The 23,154-nt window shown below is 41.5% G+C and overlaps 1 protein-coding gene across 1 annotated transcript in view; it reads right to left on the reverse strand.

Annotated features, from left to right (window-relative positions):
• LOC127646120 (unconventional myosin-X-like) overlaps positions 1-17,862 on the reverse strand; it is a 111,842-nt gene extending 93,980 nt beyond the window's left edge. The window contains exons 1-2 of the mRNA XM_052129570.1: positions 17,317-17,862; positions 9,509-9,544 (exon numbers count right to left, since the gene is read on the reverse strand). Of these exons, the coding sequence (XP_051985530.1) occupies positions 9,509-9,544; positions 17,317-17,862 (582 nt within the window). The remainder of the gene's footprint in view (positions 1-9,508; positions 9,545-17,316) is intronic.
• Positions 17,863-23,154: the final 5,292 nt, after the last annotated feature.

The following is a 23,154-nucleotide window of genomic DNA, read 5'->3' on the forward strand; positions in this document are numbered from 1 at the left end:
AATAAACTCAGTTTCTTTCAAATGTTCTTTGTAATGATATATTAAACAAGCAATCTTACAAAATTGAGCATGAAAGATTCAGGGACTAACCATCATTTTTACAGTATGTTCTTACATTTGTGTTTTTATATCATAGTAGGGACTTTCCATTGACATCTGTCACGAACCCCGCTCCTCTGCCCCATCCCCGCTTCGTCGCACACACACTCACTCCTCAAGCTCGCACGCTCGTTCCGCCCCCTCGAGCTCGCACGCTCGTTCCGCCCCCTCGAGCTCACGCTCGTTTTGCTCCCTCGAGATCTCCTGCTCGTTAGCAGGTCTCTCTCCTCGGGCTCACATGCACGCTCCTATGGCCAAAACATTATGACCACCTGCACTCGTCTCAGTCACCCCTTTAATCGTTTCACCTGCACTCGTCTCATCACCTTTCATTGTTTACACCTGCACCTTCCCCTATAAATACCACAGCACATCCGTTTCATCCGTTTTATAGAGTCCTACTTAAAAAAAAGTGTTTTATTTATTTAAGAAACACTCACATGCTATTTTTTTCATTTATTTTTTACATTTGAATGTATAATTTTAATAGGCTAAAGGATTGTGTTCAATAGCATATTACATATTGTTTCTGCAGTATCGAAATTGGTATCGAGAATCGTGAAATTTTACTAGTGTTAGTACCGACTACTGAAATTTTGGTATCGTGACAACATCATGTCACACGTTTGGACAATGAGGTTTTATGATGTTTGTTGTCCTTTTACGAGTATGAAAGATAGGAGTGCCTATTCACATACTTTATGGTAATTACTGTAAAGGCCCCGATATACCTCTTTAGAAGGTATTCTTCCTGCAGGGGTAAAAAGAAGTTCAATATGAGGACATTCGGTAAAATCTTAATGTGACATTAATATGTGTTATCAATGACATTATGCCTCATTCTTTGAGAAGAATTCACACTAGATCAGTAAAGTATGTTTTGTTTTTAACCACTCAATGAAGATTTAAAGTAATATACATGCAGTAAACAAATTTGGAATTTTTCTTGTTTACATTCTGAATTAATGACGCTAATGCACTAACACGCTATATGCAGCCATAATATGCACTGATTACACTTTGTTATTGTAATTAATGATGACACTGACATGACTGCATAGATTGGTGTATAAAAGAGTGTTGGGAAGAATACAGACAAAAGAATGATGATAAGTTTACTTTACTATGGGCAGATGTGTGATTGGCTTTCACTGCAGAAGGCACATGAGTGAAGCTGCATATAAAACTAAAGAGTGCATGGGCACTTCTGAGTATTTGAGTACATTTAATTCCTTCTGTAGACTGACTGAATATAGCCTGGACCAATGGCAGTAAGATGTTTAGCAGAAAAGTAAGAAGTTGCCCTAATAACACCTTTTTGGCCAGATAAACTTATAGACTTTTTTGTTTTAAAATAAATTTTTTGTTCCATGGAAGAAAGGAAGTAATTTGGTTTTGCAGTGAGATTTGGTACACATAAGGTTTTAGTTTAAATAGTAAAATTCTTTCATTTTAGGGTAAAAAATTCACGGTACCCCCAATGTATGCTAAATCTGACCCCCACACACACATACACAAAGCACAGAGAGGAAAGGCAGGGCTCCAGACTGTGACTAAATGGTCGCATATTTCACCCATTTTTACTAACAGTGTGATTAAATTTGGCAAAAGTAATTTTATTCTGCGCAAGAGAAATATCAAATGGCAAACGTTCAAAACGCGAAAGGAAACAGCTCTACCCGTATCAGTCAGCGAGGCTCAATGGACATATCAGCAAAGAGATGTGCATTTACACACAGACCGGTTTCGATTGCTCAGCTGCGCAGATCCTCATTAACAGCGCTGCGAGAAGCGCAGGCTTGGTCGCATATTTGGCATTGATTATTTGTTTAAAACCTCTAGGAAAACTCATAATGTTTCGATGATTTAACTAGTTTAAAATCGTATAAAATTGCCCCAAACAATTGGTTCTAAACAGCACTGAAAAGGAATAAAGGAGAATAAAGGATCTGAACCATGAACAGACAGAAATTGTAGCTAAGGATTTAAATTCATACATCACTGTGGCAGGGCGGAGGGCGGGGCCGGGTCATGATTATACACACCCGGTCCCTTATCAGGCTAATCAAGCCTCCGAGAGAGATAAAGATCGACTGCGGAGGATTGTGCGGGAGAGAGACATGTCCGTCATGTGTGTGTGTTTTGTCTTTTAAATTTATCATTAAAATATTATTTATATTGACAAGCCGGTTATCGCCTCCTCCTTTCCATTGACTGCTTTACAATCACATTTATTAAAAAATATTTACCATGAACATAAATCAATATATCGTGGAAATGAGGGAATACAATTTAATTTCGGGATATGTTTTTCTTAGGAAAGATGGTATGAATTGTTTTATGGTTACTGTACATGTTATCATGGTTTTACTTTTACCTTTGGTTACTATGATCTTATTGCAAATACCATATCCTGATGAAAAGAAACCGTGAAAGAAAACGAATTTCCAGTGTCACACCGTATCCAGACATGATGCGATGCTGCAACACGTAAGCCTTCTCATAACAGTATATTAAAGTCGGGTTGACACTCGCAACAACTTTGCAAACAACTTTATTTTCACAGAGGATGTCACAGACCTTCTGAATGTTGTGTTTGAGGTCTCGTTCTCTTCAAGCGGAGCTCTGTAGACACACACCAGCAGCTCATTTTGACCTACTCTCCACTTCCCTGTCACATGGAGATTGACGAAATAACGAGTACTGCGTGAGTGTGTGAACACAAAAAATGGTAATAGATTGATTTTTTAAGCGATTCGTAAACTAACTTTGCCCTTTGTATGTGTGTGAATGTGTACTATTCCCTTGAGATTTGTTGTAGAAAGTGTATGTCCATATACACCTTCAGTGAGAAAATGAGTTCAATATATAGACTGTTTCATTTGACTGTTGTAACATCTGCTTTTATTATCATTTATAATAATTTTAGTGTATGAATATCATGGTATCACATCACGTGTGGTTAGGAACCGCTACCCCCCGACCAACTCAGGTGCAGGTGCGACCATCTGTAGAACTTGGTGGCACCAGTGCTACTGCTCTCAAATTTTTGTCTGGAGCCCTGAAAGGGCATTTTATTGATTTCAGATGTGTCCTCCTGTTCTTCTCAGAAGGCAAATTGCAGTTCTATGAGAGGGCTGGACTGAATTATGTCCAGCTGTATGAAGTTGAGTATTAACAATTGGGAAATGAATCGATCAGGCCTCAGCTGCACAGAGGAAACTCAATACAACAGCATCAGGACCAACATAATATAATCACATATTACTAAGAAAGCACTAAATGACTTGGAAGGAACACCTCAGCATATTTTCTATCCACCTTTTACACACTCAAACACACATACACACATGCACATAACATTATTCGAATTTTAAAGATCATTACTTTTATTTATGTATGGATCTTCTTTTTTTTTAAATAGGACATCCAAGATTTAGCTCACTTTTCAGTGCAACTTTGACCACAAACTTAGTCCCCAAACACACACAAACACACACATGTTGGTGCGGCTATCCTTATGAGGACTCTCCATAGACATAATGATTTTTATACTGTACGAACTATAGATTCTATTCCCTAACCCTAAACCTAACCCTCACAAAAAACTTTCAGATTTTTTACATTTTTTAAGCGATTTTAATTATGGGAACACTTGAATGTCCTCATAAACCACATTTATAGCATAATATCCTTGTAATTACCAGTTTGTAACCTAAAAAAAAATTCCTCGTAAGCTACCCAAACCCGCCCACACACACACACACACACACACACACACACACTTACACAACGTACCAAGACACAATGGCTCCTTTCAGTGCATTATTTTAAATCAGGTGCTATCAGCGGGAACAATTTATTCAAAGTGAATTCCCCCTGTAAGCCTAGCACTGACTTCTGAAATCAGACGATTTCACGAATCTTACAAAGTCAGAATAACATATGTAATATATAAATGGTTTTGGCTAGCGTTATCTTCACAATATGTTAAAACTATCAAAATTACCTCTAGTTCACATTGTATTTCATGGCATCCTCTTTGACTCAGCCATGACTTATTCTGGACACTACATCTTTTTCTTTTCTTTCTTTTTTAGTCCAGGGAACATTTTGCAAAAAAGAGCGCTATAGCTTGTTTTTGCTTGTGCAGCACCATTTTAATTTTGCACATCTATGCTGATGAGACAATGGCGACACGGGCTGATGGCTATTGCCTAGTCAATGCTGTCAATCGTGATTAAAGTCCTAAAAGATGTATATCGTAGTATGATATAGAAGACAGTTAATGTCGCACAGTCTATCTTAGCATCTTACTGGGGTCATATCGTACAGTCTGATATGCACCAATCATAAAGGACAAAAAGAATCGTACATTGTTAACTGGGTTTTAGTCATTGTAGTAGACGAATTCCAATCAAAGCAAATGTTTTTGATCTTATCAATAACATTTTGTTTTTAAAAAAATGTCTTAAGTGCCTCTCCAGGTGTTTCTCTCTCTCTCTCTCTCTCTCTCTCTGTGTCTGTGTGTGGACTGTTTTTATATAATTGTCAGGACTCTCCATAGACTTCCTGCATTTTATGGATTTTATACAGATCCAATGATCATTTATATCCCCTAACCCTACCCCATTTTTACATTTTCAAAAAAACTTAATTCAGTATGTTTACTAAGCCATACCCCTCGTGGGGACCACAGGTTTTACTATCCTTGTGGGGACATTTTACTCACACTCATGCCGACAAACAGATATAGAAAAACATGAAAATAAACCTATTAATATACACAATGAAAGACAGACAGACAAAAAGATAGATACATAAACAGACAGACAGAGACATCATGGTAAGAAACTTCAGTGTTTTTGTCAACAGATGATTTGACCATGACGAGTCGTCCCATCTCAAGTCAGAGGAACTAGTGATGCAGACAAAGGAAAGGCTGATCTGCCCCTGGGTAAAAAAACAAGCCAGCCAGAAAACCCCATACAACAGACAGCTGGGCAAAATGTAAACACATTTCCACGAGAAGATGCTAAAGAGGACATATAATTGACAACAGGAAATTTCTTGGTTTTCTGGTAGGCAAAAACAAAGCAAATGGGTCATTTAGAAATATGTAGAAATCTTATCTTCACTAAGACAATCAATACAAGTCAAGTCATTTATATGAAGATATATTAAAGGGATAGTTCACCCTAAAATGACAATTCTGCCATCCATACTGTCATTACAATGAAAGTGTTAAAAATGGTAATGTCTGTTTTGGGTGCAAGAAACCATGACTAACATTATAAGTGGACCAGAAGGAAAAAAATTAAACAAACGCATCACTATGTGTATGATGAGTATTAGAAGAAGTAAAGAAATTGAAAATGACTTGACTTGTCTTCAATCCACCCCCACCTTCCCTTTTTTTCTCCAGTGTTTTTCATGCGTCTATCAGGAACCCTTACATTACACAGCTGCAGATAGCATCTCTAACAGGGATCAAGTGTGCACTAATTAGCACAGATGTAAAGGCCCGATCTGAAGGAATCATTAATGAGAGCTCTTTTTTGTTCAGCCCTATGGAGAGTAAGAGAGTGTAATCATGCATGAACAGAACAGATATGAAGGAATTTGACGTCTTCATCAACAGATATTTCTGCTGTTGCTGTCACAGAGCTGCCAGTATACAACTGTCACTTCAACTGGAAAATAAAAAAGAAAACGGTATTGCTAGGATGTTGTTGGTCGTTTCCAGGGCATTGATGAAGTGTGTTTTTTAGCCCATTGCCATACAGTTGCTATGGTGTTCTGGTTGGTTGCTTCACATATTTTTTCAACCACCAGGCAATAGCTTAAGCCACATCAAAACGAATACAATTTTAATTAAAAAAGCATTGATTTTGCTTTCCTTAAGGCCTCATCCACACTGAAACGGCACGATTTGAGGTAAAATTCACATCCATTGTCCAAACAAATCCCTAACTCATGGTATGAGCGACAATAAAGATGCTTGCCTTAGCAAACAGCACAAATACCCAATCACGTAGGCTATATATACACATAATCCCTCTGTGAGAGAATGAGTGATCATGCTCTCATTTGGGGAGGGCAACATGGTTGGTCTAAAAGATGCAGCCCTAGAGGAATTAACAATGTACGAGGAACTGACCACCTTTCCATCCAACTTTCTACTTCAGTCAGACCACCATCCTCCAACGTGCTAATGAATGATCTAATTAAAATAAGCTCTCATCCTCACAATGCAATTTACTCTTTTTCCCTTTTTCCAGTTATTGGGCTGTCAATCTCCAAAAATGACAAGAAAGCACCATAAAAGTGGTCGATACAACTCATGCGCTTAATTACTGAAAATCTTCCCCTCGAGCTCTCAATTCTCATTTCTGCTCATTTGTAAGTAAATGATGACAGGATTTCAATTTTTGGGTGGATATTGGCTTGAAAACTTGTCAGAAATGCAGAGTACATACAGTAAAGTGGCCTTAATAAGTATTTGGATACTTAAACACCACTGCAAATGTCTGAATTTCATTGTATTAGACAACACAGTATCAAACAAAGTGGAATCTGCCACCAAATGATACTAGACCTTTGCTCAGAACTAACTTTTTGGAGCATTTTTCAAATACTGTACATCTAACTAGGGTTGCAGTGGTATACCGGTTTCATGGTATATCACGGTATGAAAATTGACAGTTATCATACCATGTACATTTACTTATCTAAGGTATTGGGGGAAAAATGCAACAGGATGGAGAATCTCACGCACCTTTCCTCCTTGTCTGCCTGTCAGACTCGTCAACTTGTGTCACACACAGACATATGCAGTGGAGAAAATGTCAGAGAGAAGCGAGGCGAGGGGGTCTGACTTAAGTGAGTGTGTGTGTGAGTTAAAGCAATGTTTCTCAACTGGTTTATTCGGACTGGGTCACAGACAGCAGGGAAAGAACAATGCCACGGTTCTCCCATTGACGATATTTCGGCATCAAAACAGATGTGACCAATTTCAATTCTAGTGAGACTTTTCTAATTTAAAGCATTACAGAGGAAGTCAAGTTGAAACTCTCAAACAGTAGGTAGCCCTGACATGCCAAATATCACTGAGGAGGAAAAGAGCAACACTGTGCAATGTGCCAATTTTGTTTATTAATAATTACACACATCACCTTTACAATTTTTTTTCATGATTTTACATGAGTAAAAGTTATATTTTGACAAAATGTTACTAATTTCATATGAAATAATTTAAAGGTAGAATCTATTAGACCTCATTTTATATCAACAGTGGCATTTGCAGTTAAAGTTTCAAGATGTGTTTCAGATAGTATTTATTTTTCATAAATACTATAATTTATTATTATTATTACTATTATTTAAGACTAGCTACACTGACCTAACCATGGTAATGAGGAGCCTTTCTTCCTGTTTAATATGTATGTTCTGTTTGAATTATGTTGGAAATTAGCAAACAAACGGGATAATAATGGGCTCATATAATTAAATTTGATCTTCAATTTTTAAAAGGGGGAGAGTAAACATCCTGTAGATTTTGTTGTTGACATCATATATACTTGATGCATGTCCTTGTACTGGAAAACCATGAACAAAACTATGCAACATAAAAGGAAATGCGACCCAGGATACATTAAATACAGGTTACGTTTTTACTATGGTGAGTTGCCACTTGATTTCCAATCTAAAATCTGTCCTGAAGCAAAAACCAGTTGAGAACCACTGAGTTAAAGGTACAGACAGGAGCAGTCTGGCCTCGCTGTCATGCACATACAGTATATGTTAATAATCATAGGACATTACTTTAAAAGCTCACACAGCTGATATTATTTTTCATTTAGTAGTTCATTTAACACGTGAACTAACATTCTTTTGTTATATAACATGTTATAGTTACATGCTATTTTTTTTTATCATGTTTATAATTCAGTTTATTATAATAATTCTGTTAGCTTTCTTATTTTTTCAATTTATTTTATTTCTTTTCAAAAGGGAGTCTTTTTTTTACACATACTTCAATAAAAAAATGGTTTCAAGTTTCAATTATAATAAAGTGTTTGCTCAAAAGAATACACAAATAAATAAATAACCCTTCTGTTTTCACTGATAACAGTAATTGTGTAATACCGTATACCGTGATACTGTAAAACCATGATATTTTCTAAGACGGTTTTCATACAATGGACATCTCATAACTTTGCAACCCTACTTCTAACTAACTGGTCTTGAGGTTTTAAGTGGATGTATGAAGAAGTCAGTTTCCCTCAAGTTCACACAGGTGAATGAACATGGACATGTTCCACTAAGACAACTAGAAAGTATCCAAATGTCTCTGAATGTGCACCAAGCTCAGTGAAAAAATAAATCCAACATGGTGGACAAAGCGATAGACATATTAAATGTTTATATTTCATTTATTGCTTAAACATATCAGTAAAAATAGTTCACTCTAATTAAAGATAAGCTATTTTACCCAATATTTGTGTTTGCTATATATTTTTATGCTAACTGTATTGTTAGCTTAGACACATACTAACATCAAACTAAATAGGAATCAATAGGGTGTTGAAAAAGTGTCCAAGTATGAGACTTTATTTAGATTTTATAATCCACAATTGGCGAGACCATAAAACAAAACTCTGAAGCCAGTTTTCCTGGTTTCAGTGTTGTAGTAACTGCATTTTGTTTTTTTTTTATAGGGAAGTATTGTTTTATGACTTTAAATCTTCTTTTTGTGAAATGCTTAGCTTGAAAAGTGTGCTAGCTACCTTTATTTTAAATAAATATCATTTGGTTAAATATTTTGAAATCAAATGCAATGGCATTTATACATTTCTGTGTGTGTCTTAAGTCCAATAAAAAAAAAAGTGTGATATAGCTAGACCAGGAGACAAGAGGAGAGGAAGAGAGAGAGAGAGAAATGGCAAAAGAAAATAGGAGAGTACAGACCGTAAAGGTAAAATAAACCCACAAACCCAAGGAGACAGCTGCTTCCCATCACCCACCTCTTCAGTATTAAACATGCTGACATTTCAATGTTCACCAGTGGTGTCTCAGTTACCATAAAGCAACCATTCTGAGATATTTCTGCTTCATATCAGACATCCTTCAGTTATAATGCCATCACTCTGCAGAGAACTTTAGCTGCACAGGTGATCTGAAGGGCAGCTCCTGTTCTTACTGTCGGCATATTGTCCTAAAGACAGTGCTCTAAAGTGACAACGTATGGTTCATCCTGTCCGGAATTAATTTCTGCAGCTCTGCACACTAAAATGATACCTGAACGAGTACAGCGAAAAGCTAAAGCAGTTGAATAATCTAAATGCAACTGGAGTTACCAAGTATATATATTATATTCCTTTCTTTTTCCAGTCTGTTTCAGTGTTACTTTAGAAAAAAATGTGTCTGCAGGAATATCAAACTTCTAGTATTTAGGATTATGTTGCATGATTATACATATCAATTTTTTTTTTTTGTCATATAACATCTGAAAAAGCTTCCTTTTTAGGGTCGGATCTGGTCACATAGAATAAGAATACTATACCTACACTGTTGCAGAATTATTTTTATGTGGCTTTTTGTACGTATCGCAACACTTCCCTGGTGAAATGAACACTAGAGGCGCTACAACAACAATTAATTTTCTTCCCTTTCACACAAATCACCAGTAAAACACTTACTTTTCAACCTGTTGCTCACATAATGATATCTTATGACATCAAAACATTTTTAATATAGCGCATGACGTCATCAAATTGCATGGTAGCTCAAAAGATAAAGCGTTGCAATTGCAATGCAAAGGACCGGAGTACGAGTCTTGAAGTGTAAGACACAACAACATGTGAGAAAACAATGTCATAGAAGAACCACAAAATTATGTGGTTGCTTCAGTAATTGTGTTTCCCCATCTGTCCCTCACTTTGACGTTGTGTCGAATGAAGCGACACTAGGGGACTTCTTTGAAGGTCTCAGTTACCTCTGAACATGAGAAAAGGCCAATGAGAAATTAGCAGACAGAATTTGCTTGTCCCTCCCCCGGAGGAGGGAATCATGCGTCTGTCCATTCAGATTTTTTTCTTCAGAGCCGAGCGGTTGTGCGATCAGCGAGCTGAGATCACTTACTCTTCACTTACATGTCCACTATGCTTGCCCGGGCCGCCGTGAGCACGGGGTGGGACTGGAACCCTCCGTCCCCCCTCACCTCTCACAGCTAGACAATTGGTTCCCCGGGTCAGGGTGCCTCTGCTCCTTTCAACCTGGCCCGAAACCGGCTTCCTGCTCCTTCAATCTCACTACCCTCGATGGCTGAGTGGCTACAAGCTGCCTCCACCCTGCATGCCATGGCCCTACTGCAAATCCACCAGGCCAAGGCACTTAAAGATTTGCACTTGGGAAGTCCTGATCCTGATGTGCTACAATAACTGCGCTTGGCGACCAATCGTGCCCCCCGGGCCCACGAAGTTCACATCGCCGGCAATCGGATGGGCGATGGCCACCCTCGTGGTCCAGGAGCATAATCTATGGCTGGACCTGGTCGAGATACGGGAAGTAGACAAAGCACGCTTTCTCAACGCCCCCGTCTCCCAGCTTGGTCTATTCGGTGACACCGTTGATGACTTCGCCCATCAGTTCTCAGCGGTGAATAAACAGACGGAGGCTATTTCCCACATCATGTCTTGCTGCTGCACCAGTGTGGGCCGTACTTCGTCTGCTTGCCGAGGGTGTCATCCTGTGGCTTCCAAACATCAGGCAGCTCCGCCTCAACCTGGGCCCAACTCTCAGCCCCAGTGTCGAGCGCCCCGCAGGAAGCTTCCAAATGTCCTCGAGGACCTGGAAGGCTCCCAAGCATTCCTGAGACGGACGACCCAGTGAAAGAGACGTTTGCTCCGGAGCTGGTAAGCAGACCACTCCTTCCCCTGGTGGACAGCCGGGAGGAGAACCTTCAGTTAAAGGTATTTTCTTTGCCGCACCCCCTTCCCACATTGTCAATAACTGTCAGGTGACCCAGGGAAATTTCCTCTTTCCCTGGGTCACCTGACCCACAAATGCCATTCTCATGGCAACCCGGTGCCACACTCCAGTACTCCCGGCACCCCGGATGAGTAACTCTCGTCTCCGGACACACGACTACTGCCCCCTGGCCGGCCAGTTATGACGAGTCCAGAGGACGCCAACACGGGACCTCCTCCTCAGTCACTAACTCGCCGCCTGCCAGGTGGCGAGTTAGGTTTCTCTCAGCACCAAACCTCGGGACCTGCTTTTTGCCTCCTGATGCCACACTACCTACTCCACCCCACTGTGAGGCCTTGCCAGGTATGTCAAAAACGATCGTCCCCTTAGTGCCCCCCGCACGGAGCTTGGATGCATGGCTCTCACTTCCCAACCTGTCATGCTGGCTGGTCAGGACCATCCAACTCGGCTACGCTATTCAGTTTGCCAGGCCCCCACCGCCGCCCCCTTTAGGCGGTATCCGCTTTACCTCGGTGCATGGCGAAGATGCCAACACCCTGCGTGTGGAGATTGCGACCCTTTAACTAACAAAGACATGATAGAGCCTGTCCCTCCAGCTGAGATGAAGAAGGGTTTCTAAAGCCCTTACTTCATCATACCCAAGAAAGGCAGCGGCTTACGACCGATCTTGGACTTGCGAGTTTTCAACTGGGTCTTACACAAATTCCTGTTCAAAATGCTCACGCAAAGACACATTCTAACTTGCGTCCGGCATCAAGGTTGGTTTGCAGCATTAGACCTGAAGGACGCGTACTTCCACATCTCCATTCTGCCTCGACATCAACCCTTCCTACAGTTCGCGTTCGACGGCCAGGCATTTCAGTACAAGGTCCTCCCCTTCGGCCTGTCCCTGTCCCCTAGTGTCTTAACCAAGGTCGCAGAGGCAGCCCTTGCCCCGCTACGTGGGCATCCGCATACTCAATTACCTCGACGACTGGCTCATTCGAGCTCATTTTCGAGAGTTACTATGCGCTCACAGGGACCAGGTGCTCAGGCACCTCAGCCGCCTAGGGCTTCAGGCCAACTGGGAATAGAGCAAGCTCTCCCCAGTTCAGAGCATCTCTTTTCTCGGCATGGAGTTAGACTCACGAACGAGCGCATGCAGTCAGTGCTAAGGTGCCTCGCTCTCTTTGAGCCCGGCACAGCGGTTCATCTAAAACAATTCCAGAGACTCGGGTTGATGCATATGAGACAGCTTCAGCACTGGCTTCAGACTCGAGTCCCGAGGTTACGTACATACACGGTACATACAGTGTGTTAATCACCCCTTCCTGCCGTTAGACTTTCAACCCTTGGACAGACCTCTGTTTTTTGTGGACAGGAGTCCTCCTACAGCAGGTGTCCAGACGTGTTGTGACCACCACAGACGCCTCTCAACTGGGTTGGGGGGGCATGTGCAACGGTCACGCAGCCGCTGGCTCCTGGAGAGGGTCCCCGTTGTGTTGGCACAATAACTGCCTAAAGTTGCTGGCTGTATTCCTTGCCCTGCGGAGGTTTCTCTCCTGTTGATTTGGGGCGCACGCTCTCGTCATATGTCACAACTTGCCCATCATCTCCTCCTTTGGAGTGAGCATGCCACTCATATCCCAGGCAACCTCAACACGACAGCGGATGCGCTATCGCTACAGGCTCCACCCCCAGGCGACCCAGCTGATTTGGGACAGGTGCGGTATGGCACAAATAGATCGCTTTGCCTCCCAAGACAACTCCCAGTGCCCGCTCTGGTACTTCCTAACGGGGGCCTCCCTCAGAACAGACGCGCTGGCACATAGCTGGCCAATACCTTTGCGAGATTCTACAATCTCAGGGCTGAGTCGGTCTCGTCCCGTGTTTTGTCAGGTCCGACCCAGTAGAACTCAGTAATACAGAACAGCCGACCAGGTGTTCCGCTTGCACCTAGCGCCCTTCAGCAAAGTGATCCAGTGCGCTCTCTCTCTCCCAGGTTAGCCATTAAGCTCTCGATTCCTGGATGTTCTTCCTCCTTAACCTTCTGGCCTGCGAAATCAGAGAGGAATTTGCGGCCAGACCCACTACGAGTTTCAAGTACTCTGTACTGTGGTAGGGCTCCACAGGCCTAATTCCCTTTTCAGGCAACTCCCTGTGATGTATTTTCCGCAGTACGGTCCCACTGTCTGCGGACCCGCGTCTCCCTTGGGCAGTCCCCACTGCCTCCCCGGTCGTTGTGTTTATAGCAACTCCTTCCTCACAGCAGGTAGGATCTACCACAGTGCCATTCCCACATTTGGCCTGAAAACCTATGTGAAGTATTCCGCCACTCTTTATCTCCCCCCAGCCTGGGTAGGTGGTGGTCTCCGTGGGGTTATTTAACCCTGAAAGAATAGGAGTTGGAAAAGAACGCCTTCCCGATGTGTGTGATAGCGTTAAGATGTCCCCAGCCGCTTTGACTCTATGCGAGAAACATAGAGAGAGAAAAGGTGCGGATGGCGCGGCCTGCTCCCATTCTTTGCACGTCGCTTTGTTCCCCCCTTCGGGGTGCTGGGAACCTAAAAAGTTTATGATGATTTTTATGGGGCGTTGGGGAAGGGTAGGTGCAGTCTGACGCAGCCTGTCGCCTTGGTACGCAACTGCCTGCCCACACCTGCATCAGCAGCAAGGTTCAACGCATGGCGTGATTGAATAGGGACGCTTAGTGATGCTTCATTCGACAACATCGAAGTGAGTGACAGACGGGGAACGTCTAGGTTACTGTTGTAACCTCCGTTCCCTGATGGAGGGAATGAAATGTTGTGTCCCCCTGGCCACGACGCTGAACCGAGCCACTGTTATGGACGAAACGTATTCTCAGCTTCTCAGTGCAAAACCTGAATGGACAGACGCATGATTCCCTCCTTTTATACCCGTATGTCCGGGGGAGGGACAAGCAAATTCTGTCTGCCAATTTCTCATTGACCTTTTCTCAAGTTCAGAGGTAACCGAGGCTTTCAAAGAAGGCATCGAGGCATTCGATCCGTCTCGCTCCCTCATAGATGTTTTCATGTCAAATTTGCTTTTTATGACACTTTTGTTTAGGTTTAGGTTTAAGGTTTAGTGTAGGGTGGTTGGTTTTGGTTACTTAAAACTTGATAGAGTATTAGCCTTAAAAACCTCATCTGTTTTTCACCTCAAATTTGCTTCAATGCATCTCCCATCCTCCTTTAATGTATGGCCTACACACTAACGTTCACTAAAGACACATGCAAACACACATGTGCACACACACTACTTTTATGGGGCATTTTATTCTCAGTCTGAACAAGGTCTTTTATGTTTAAAAGGTAGCTGTCTGTGTTCACCTGTGTAAAAGGTAGACAGTGAGGCTGCTCACTAGGTTTTGGGCAACATGATCACACAAAGAAATTTACATTGTTCTTCCAAATGTTCATGTAACCTGAAATAGAACCCATTCATTCAAATTATACATTTTGCATCGATTCAAACTTAATTCCCTTTCCCTCTGGTGCTCCTGATAGTTTTATGTTGCACAAGAACCTTCAATACTTGGTTCTGGTCCCATGTAAACCAGACCAGATTAGATCTTTCAACATCCTTTTGCCAAATTTGCAGCGTGATCAGTCTAGTTTTGGACTGGAGGGACATAACCTGGAACATTGTCCTGTACTCTGTGATGATGGGGGGGCCTATTAAGGCCCTCTGTGGTATTGCCTACTCATTGGGCTTGAGGGAAAAGGGGCCCACCCATAAAAATATTCTCTTGGGCACTATGAATTTTAGTGGTATCACTGACAGAGCCTAAAAGTCCAAGTTAAACTACAGCACTCGGACCCTTTCTTTCTCACACACACTTTTTCCCCCTCTCCATCACTCCCTCTCTCTTTGCTTTTTACCATGTTCACAGTCTCTGTTTCTCCGTGTCCTTCACTCTGTCTCTCTCACCCCTTCACTGGTCTCAGCTCTTTGGTTTAAAATCAGAAGCACTTATTAACACAGGAGACAAAGAAATTAGGCATCTGTCTGGTGGAGCACCCTCTCCTCCCACCATGCCAGTATGTCTTCTATAAATGTATTGTAGTATGTCTTTTGAATGTCTATTGTATCTCTTGCTGACAGATTTATGAATCTGCAAGAGGAGTGAGATTTCTCTAAATGGTCAAATGATAATATATACAGTATTTGCTGGGTTGAAAAGGGTGGTATTATGTGTTTGTGGATGACAAGTTCTTCTTTCTTCTTTCTCAATCTTTAAGAAACAAGTTATATTTCAACCAAATTCAAATGAAAGAAATAAGAAAAAGTATTTGTCTTTAATAAATGAAAGCCTGTTTTAAAGTCCATTTAAAGATTTTTTCCCATTGTGCCATTATTTTTGGGACATATAAGCACCCCCCGCCCCCCCATTCACATCATGATAGTTTTTGTTGAACATAGCTAATTTATGCAAAATGTATCATAAATTATATTTTTAGATTAAAAAAAAAAACGTATTAAAGTATTTTCTTTACAGAGTTTAAATAAAATATTACTGTATTGCCGTAATACAAATCTAAGAATCGCCATTGCAAAAATAACTCTTTTGATTTTGGGGGGAAATGCTACTTTTTTCAGAAAAAGTTACCAAAAAGTTGTAAAAATTTTAAGCAGTGACAGAGACATCTACACAAGAGAGATTTCCGATGAAATTTTCCTAACAATATTCAGACAGATGACCCTAGCCTCCATAGGCTATTATCACTATAAAAACCTGCTTACAGTGTTACAGTAATCCCACAAAGCTGTCACCTCTTCATCAAAGGGTTTAGCACAAGCACAGGGCTGCCATGGTAACAGAGGGGCAGGGTCGAGGCAGCAGGTGTTGGGTGTGAACTAGGGCAATGGTGGAGTGGACAGTGCAGTAGGCTAAATATTACAGTTGAAATATTGCATCTGGGAATTGATTTCTGACACAGATGGATATACTGTAAACTAAAGATGAACTGATTTTTGAATGTTGGTACAGAGGACGAAGAAAAATAATGCTAGCGCAGGTTGCAGGGAAAGGTCACATGCAGAAAGGGTGTATATTTTTAGCCTGCTTATATGAGTGTGCATGTTTAAATGTGTTAGATGTGACATATCATCTCATTTCAGATGGGTACATCTCAGTCTCTTTCTCTCTCTGTCACACACACATTCCTCTGCATGTGCACACAAATATACACCTGCACACATACATACAATGTGCTGTTCAATCTGTAAGCATACAAACATGCATTCAATGCATTGTTAAATACAGTAAATGCATAAAGCTATTTCCACTCACCTTACCAATAATGGTCCCTTTGTATTTCGTATCTGGATAGGATCTGGATATTCTTTGGTTTTTATTCTGTAGCTTTTGAATAGATCATTGAATAGTTTGAAATGGAAAAATACATGATGTTGTATTTTAAATTTGTATTTATTTTATTATGTTTTATATTTAACTTTAAATCAATCTGTTTTTATATCACTCTGTCATTTAGTTTATTTGATCTGTAAAGCACTTTGGGACAACTTCTGTTTTTAATTGTGCTCTGTAAATAAAGGTTGGATTGACTTGACTAGTTGAATTGCAAGTACACTGGAATGCGTCTCCAGTGTGATCAGATAGAAATGTTATAATCCTTTGTAATCCTTTTTATTGTCATTGTAACCTGTACAACGAAATTTAAAAGTGCCAAACAGTTGGTGCATCAATAAAATCAATATCAATATAAAAATACACACACATACACACACCACCATTCATTCTGTCATAGTTATTGCACAATCTAACTATATAGTATTGTTTTATGAATGTTTTTTTATGGCATTAAGGGTGGTTATTGCTGTTGGATAAAAACTGTTTTTAAGTCTGTTTGTTCTTGATTTGATTGTCCTGTATCGTCTGCCTGATGGCAACAGTTCAAACAAGAAGTGACCGGGATGGAAAGTGTCTTTAATAATGCTCTGGGCTTTTTTGGCACAGCGAGCACTGTGAAGGTCAACCATTGTAGGGAGGGGGCAACCGACTATCTTCTGGGCCATGTTAATGACCCGTTGGAGAGCCTTTTTCTGGGCTACTGTGCAGCTACTAAACCACACACATAAGCAGTATGTTAAGATAGATTCTATGGAACACCTGTAAAAGGATAACAGCAGTTTCTGGGTGATGTCGTTTCTCCTGAGGACCCTCAGGAAGTGCAAACGTTGTTGGGCCTTTTTTAGCACCTTCACACTGTTTACGCTCCATGTCAGACCCTCCTCAATGTACACACCCAGAAAACAGAAGTCCGACACCTGCTCCACCCGATCCCTGCCGATGATGAGTGGTGTGATGTCAGTCTTTTCCCTCCTGTAATCAATCACCAGCTCCTTGGTCTTTACAGTATTAAGGAGAAGGTTATTCTCCCTACACCACACCGACAAATGTTTAACCTCCTCTCTGTAAGCTGATTCGTCAGCTCCAGTGATGAGCCCCACCACTGTAGTGTCATCCGCAAACTTCACTATGATGTTATTGTGGTGGGTGGAGGTACAGTTGTGCGTGTATAGAGTGTACAGCAGGGGGCTCAATACACAGCCCTGTGGGGAGCCGGTGCTGAGACTAAGGGCCGTAGATGTATGATGGCCAACTCTCACCCTCTGGGTGCGACATGTGAGAAAGCTTTTAATCCACATACAGGTGGGGTATGGAATGCCTAGATCCATCAGTTTGTTCATCAATTTTTGAGGAAGGATGGTGTTAAACGCAGAGCTATAGTCCACAAAGAGCATCCGTACATAGCTCCCTTCTGCTCTAGATGGGACAATGCAGCATGCAGGGCTGTAGCTACGGCGTCCTCTGTGGATCTATTAGCTCTGTATGCAAACTGGTGTGGGTCCAGGCTTTTTGGCAGGCATGATGTAATGTGACCCCGGACCAGCTTTTCAAAGCATTTCATCACCACTGGGGTGAGTGCGACTGGCCGGTAGTCATTGAGGCTGGAAATATACGTTTTTTTAGGCAGGGGGATGATGGTGGAGGACTTCAGGCATGGTGGGACTGTGGATTCAGCCAGGGACTGGTTGAAAATCCTCGTAAAGATTCCAGCCAGCTGATCCGCACATTCTTTTAGAACACACCCAGAGATGCCATCTGGCCCAGCAGCCTTCTCGGGTCCACGGCCTGTAGTGTACGCCTCACTTCATGCTCAGTAAAGGTGAGGTTACTATGGACCGTGGGGTGTAGTGTCGCTGCCATACTTGGTTCCACCTCAAAGCGGGCAAAGAAAGTGTTCAGTTCCTCTGCCAGCGAGGCCTCACCCTCAGCTGCTCCTGCGGTGGACCTGTAATTGGTGAGCTGTTGGACTCCCTGCCACACCCGCCTGCTGTCATTACTTTCCAGATATGCCTCAATCCTCCGCCGATAATCCAACTTGGCCCTTTTGATGCCTCTTTTCAGGTCAGCCCGGGCCACAGTATAAAGGGTCTGGTCACCGGACCTGAAGGCGGTGTTCCTCTCCCTCAGCAGCCGATGTACCTCCCTAGTCATCCAGGGCTTCTGACTGGGATAGACCCGGATCTGTTTTTCCACGGTAACAGTGCCTATGCAGTAACGTATGTAACACAGTACACTGTCCGTGAACATTTCCAGGTCTTGATGTAAAAACACATCCCAGTTGGTCCTATCAAAACAGTCCTGCAGCCGGTGCATGGCTCCATCAGGCCAGATTGTTATAGTTTTTTTGATGTTGGGTGTACTTTTCCTGAGGGGGGCATATGCAGGAATTAACAGTAAAGACAAATGGTCAGACTGGCCCAGGTGGGGTAGTGGTTTAGCCCTATAACCAAGCTTGATGTTAGAATAAACCTTATCTAGAGTTTTATTTCCTCTAGTTGTGCATTTAACATGTTGATAGAAATGAGGGAGAACTAATTTCAAATCTGCGTGATTGAAATCCCCCGCTATAATGTGTACAGCGTCAGGATATTTACTCTGTTGGCTGGTAATGCTACTATGTAAATGACTACTAGCCATTTTAGCATTAGCATCCGGTGGTATGTAAACAGCTGTTATCATGACAACCGAAAACTCTCTCGGGAGATAAGTGGGCCTGCATTTCACAGACACATACTCCAAGTTCGGGGAGCAGTGACTGTCCACAGTTACTGTGTTAGTACACCAGTTGTTATTAACGTATACACACAGCCCCCCCTCCTCTGCTCTTACCTGAGCTCCGTGTCCTGTCCTGTCGCTGCACGGTATAGCCTGTTAGCTCCATCGCCGAGTCCGGGATGAGTGAGTGAAGCCAGGTCTCCGTAAAAAGCAGAATACAGCAATCTTTTACGGTATTGTTGGTTGCAATCTGTAGCCTCAGCTCATCCATTTTGTTGACAAGTGATCGCGCATTAGCGAAAAACAGGCTAGGAAGCGGAGGTTTAAGTGGCTGCCTCCGTAGCCTGGCGAGTGGACCAGCCCTACAGCCCCGCTTCTGCCTCCTCTCTCTACGCCGCCTTCGCCTCTTTCCGGCGGGGATGATAATCCACGAGGAGCCGGGGTGCCGTGCTATCTCCTCCGGTATATTGTGTGTGTGGAGAAACTTGGCTGTAATATTCTGTTCATAACAGACTCCTATCTTAAGGAGATCGTGCCGGCCATAGATGTTATTGGCCTGACAGAAAACACTCAGGACATATATAAACACGAAAAAACAAAAACAACAACAACGCAAACTATAGCACCAACTGAGAGAGCACCGAGCCGCAGCATCTATGTGCGCCGCCATCACCGTCATGATGCGTCTCGGACTAGTTGAATTGCAAGTACACTGGAATGCGTCTCCAGTGTGATCAGATAGAAATGTTAGTATGTAATATAAGTGGAGAAAAAGCCACTCATATTACTTACATTGTTGTATATGCGAAAAATGCATTAGCTGTAACCACTTCATTGAATGTGGTCAGAATTCGCCCCTGACTACCTACGAATTTGGTTTCATTGATTGGCTGCACTAACAGACAATGAATGGGGTGGGGGGTATGTGAGTGGAGTGGAGCAGCAACAATTTCCCCTCCACGCTCAAAGCATTCTTTAATCACTCCGCTCCAGCTCCACTCCAGGTAGTCCATTTCCTGCTCCTCGCTCGCTCCGCGCTCCTGGGTTAGAGAAACCCTGCTCCGTGTTCGCTTTATGGCAAAATTATTAACAACCTCTCCACTGTAAAGTTATTCAGTATGCTTTTTAAAATCACAACCTTCCATGCAGAAGGTGTAGTAAGTGAAAAATAAATACACAATACTAGAAGAAAAGCTACAATGTACTTTATTAGAACACTAACATTAGCCCAAGACTACATTAAATAATTGTTATAGCTTACTTTTGAAACATATCAGCAGCATTCTCTGGGTTTGATCAATTAAATAATTTGCTAAATGCAAAAAAAAAAAAAGATAAATTACCAGAACAAAAACAAAACATTAAATTAAATCAAATTAAGAAATTACCCCCCAAAAAAACAACATTATTAGGCCTATGTATTATTGCCTAATTATTGCCTATTATATTCTATTATTGCACTTCTTTTAATTGACCTTGCCCTATAATTCTGTGGGGGAAAAAATACATTCTCAGAATGTTCTACACTTTTATCTACTCCTCTAGTCGCATTTGCTGAGCTTCTTCATCTGCAAATGTATTATGAATAAATTAGCCTATATCAAGCTTAACTCAATAATAGGAGCGTAAAAACAGAAAGCAAAAGTAACCTTCACACTTTTAAATTAGTATTTTTTTTTTTATCACATTCTTTCTGGTTATATCAGAAATTCCATCTTTCTTTCATGACATTAGTGTTTAACACTGCTTAAAACATGGTGATTTATTGCATTAAGGTCTGTTAACAGGTGTTTTGCCCATGATAGAGCATTAGTGCAGCGCACTTGGAAGAAAAGAAATCAGTGACGGCCCGATTTTTAAAAAACCTTGCTCCAGGTAAAATCATGCCACTCCCACTCCGCTCTGCACACATATTCTGGTGGGGGGATGTCTCCATCACTTTTACATCATGGGACACATAAAACTATGACTTTAAGACTTGTAGACGGGTATGCAAGCAAGTGAATGGTAAGTAAGTGGATAGTTGTGCACCTCTGCAAATGACAAAAAGTGATCTATAAGCACAATAAGACTTATAAATAAGTGGTTATAGATACGTTATTGTAACGTTACATTCCCTAATTAATAATGACAATCCAAGATGATACGATTTATAATAACTTTTCAGATCGTTCCTATGCCCCTGGATCCAATCACCAAAAACATGTTAATGCTAGGTGTAAAGGGGACATTGAAATAACTGTGTATACTGTTTAAATGGTATATTATTGCATTTATTACAAAACTAAACATAAATAGTTACAATATTAGCAATAAGATATTTTTATAATTAAATAACTTAGCAGTGTTAGCAGTTTGCAGTTACCAACCAAAGACATAAATTCATCCTATTGTTCAAAAAAAGCATTTATAAAAAATTTCAGGCCATCATAAAGTTTAAATGGTTAACTGTCTATATGTATCTTAGTACAAATGCTCAATGCTACCCCTAATAGGCCTCCAACAGATTCTTTAATGTTTATTTCAACCATGCAATGCTCACTCTTTTATGTCAATGTGATGAGGAGGGTAATGGTGCATGGCTGGTGCTAAATCAGCTGATCAGTGGGAGAGCGAGATAAAGGAGAGATGGAGGCGCCAGTTTGAGAGAGAGAGAGAGACGCACAAGGCCACATTGCATGTGTGTCTGTGTTTGCATATGTTTGTTAAGTTAGACATTAAAACGTTATGTTTACTGTTCAGCTGGTTCCCGCCGCCTCCTTGCTCACCTTTACCTATTACAGTCATCTATCCCATAAAACGGCAGATCTTAAACACCCCTTTTTCGCATGCTTTGTCCTCCCACAACCACATCTGTTTATTTCCTGCTTGATGGCACTTTTTCACTCTTGTCTTAGTATGAACAGATGGTGATGAGCCTGAGGTGAGGACTGCTTTAAAAGTCCACACATATATACACCTGCACACACGCATACAATATGCTGTTCAGTCTGCAAGCATACACACATGCATTCAATGCATTGTTTACCTGTTGAATAAATGCATAAAACTGTTGGATTTCAATATTTCAACAACTAAAACTGTCAATTATTATGTTGTTTATTGGTGAACACGCCAACAGAGAAGCTGTATTGCATTTTCTGCCCAGATTTGAGGGTTCTACTCTCTTTTCAGTGGATACAAGTATAATCAAATTAGCCAAAATATTTCATTAACACAAAAAGCAGAGGATGTGTAAAGATTTTTGCAATGTGTTGCTTATTCAGAAGATGCACCTTTCAGCTTGCGTCACCAATTCCACTTCTGCTCTATTTCCCCAGGTTTTCCTTTCATCTCTCTGCTTTATCTGCATTAAAAATTAGCAAAAGCTAAAACATTTGCTCAACCAGCCCTTCATTCTTAAATGAACCCCGAAATGTCCTGAAATCCTGATATGATCAGAGAACTTGTGTTTGGGACTAAGGCACCCTGGTCTCTCTCTGTATAGGGTACAGTACATTTTTACTCAGAAACAGCATGCCCTGCAAAATTATGACTTGAATAAAAGCAGAAGCTATCACTAAGTGTGACAGTATGAGATGTGTTTTAATTATACACAAGGCACCTGACAATGACTAGACCTGATAATGATGTTGTCGATATACAAAGAAAGAGAAAAAGAAGGACTGGAAACAGTAAGGGGCACGAATACTATACATCAGATGTGGTGGAAGGACATTTGCACTTTTTCCTGCAGCGGTTTGTCAGATCTGCTCTTCACAAGCAGGGGGAGGTGGCTGATCTGGGTCAGGAAAGAGAACTTTTGCTCAGTGCTTCTCTCTGCCGGTCTCTCTAGCTGAAAACACAAGCACACACACACACGCACGCACACACTCAGTCAGATCTCAGTCTTCCCTGCATCCTGATTTCGATGAGCTAGCAAATCACTGCATACACTGCTTGTGTTTTTGTGTCATACTAAGGGTATGTAG

The sequence above is a fragment of the Xyrauchen texanus genome, chromosome 7 (genome assembly GCF_025860055.1).
Source record: "Xyrauchen texanus isolate HMW12.3.18 chromosome 7, RBS_HiC_50CHRs, whole genome shotgun sequence".
NCBI classification, from domain to species: Eukaryota; Metazoa; Chordata; class Actinopteri; order Cypriniformes; family Catostomidae; genus Xyrauchen; species Xyrauchen texanus.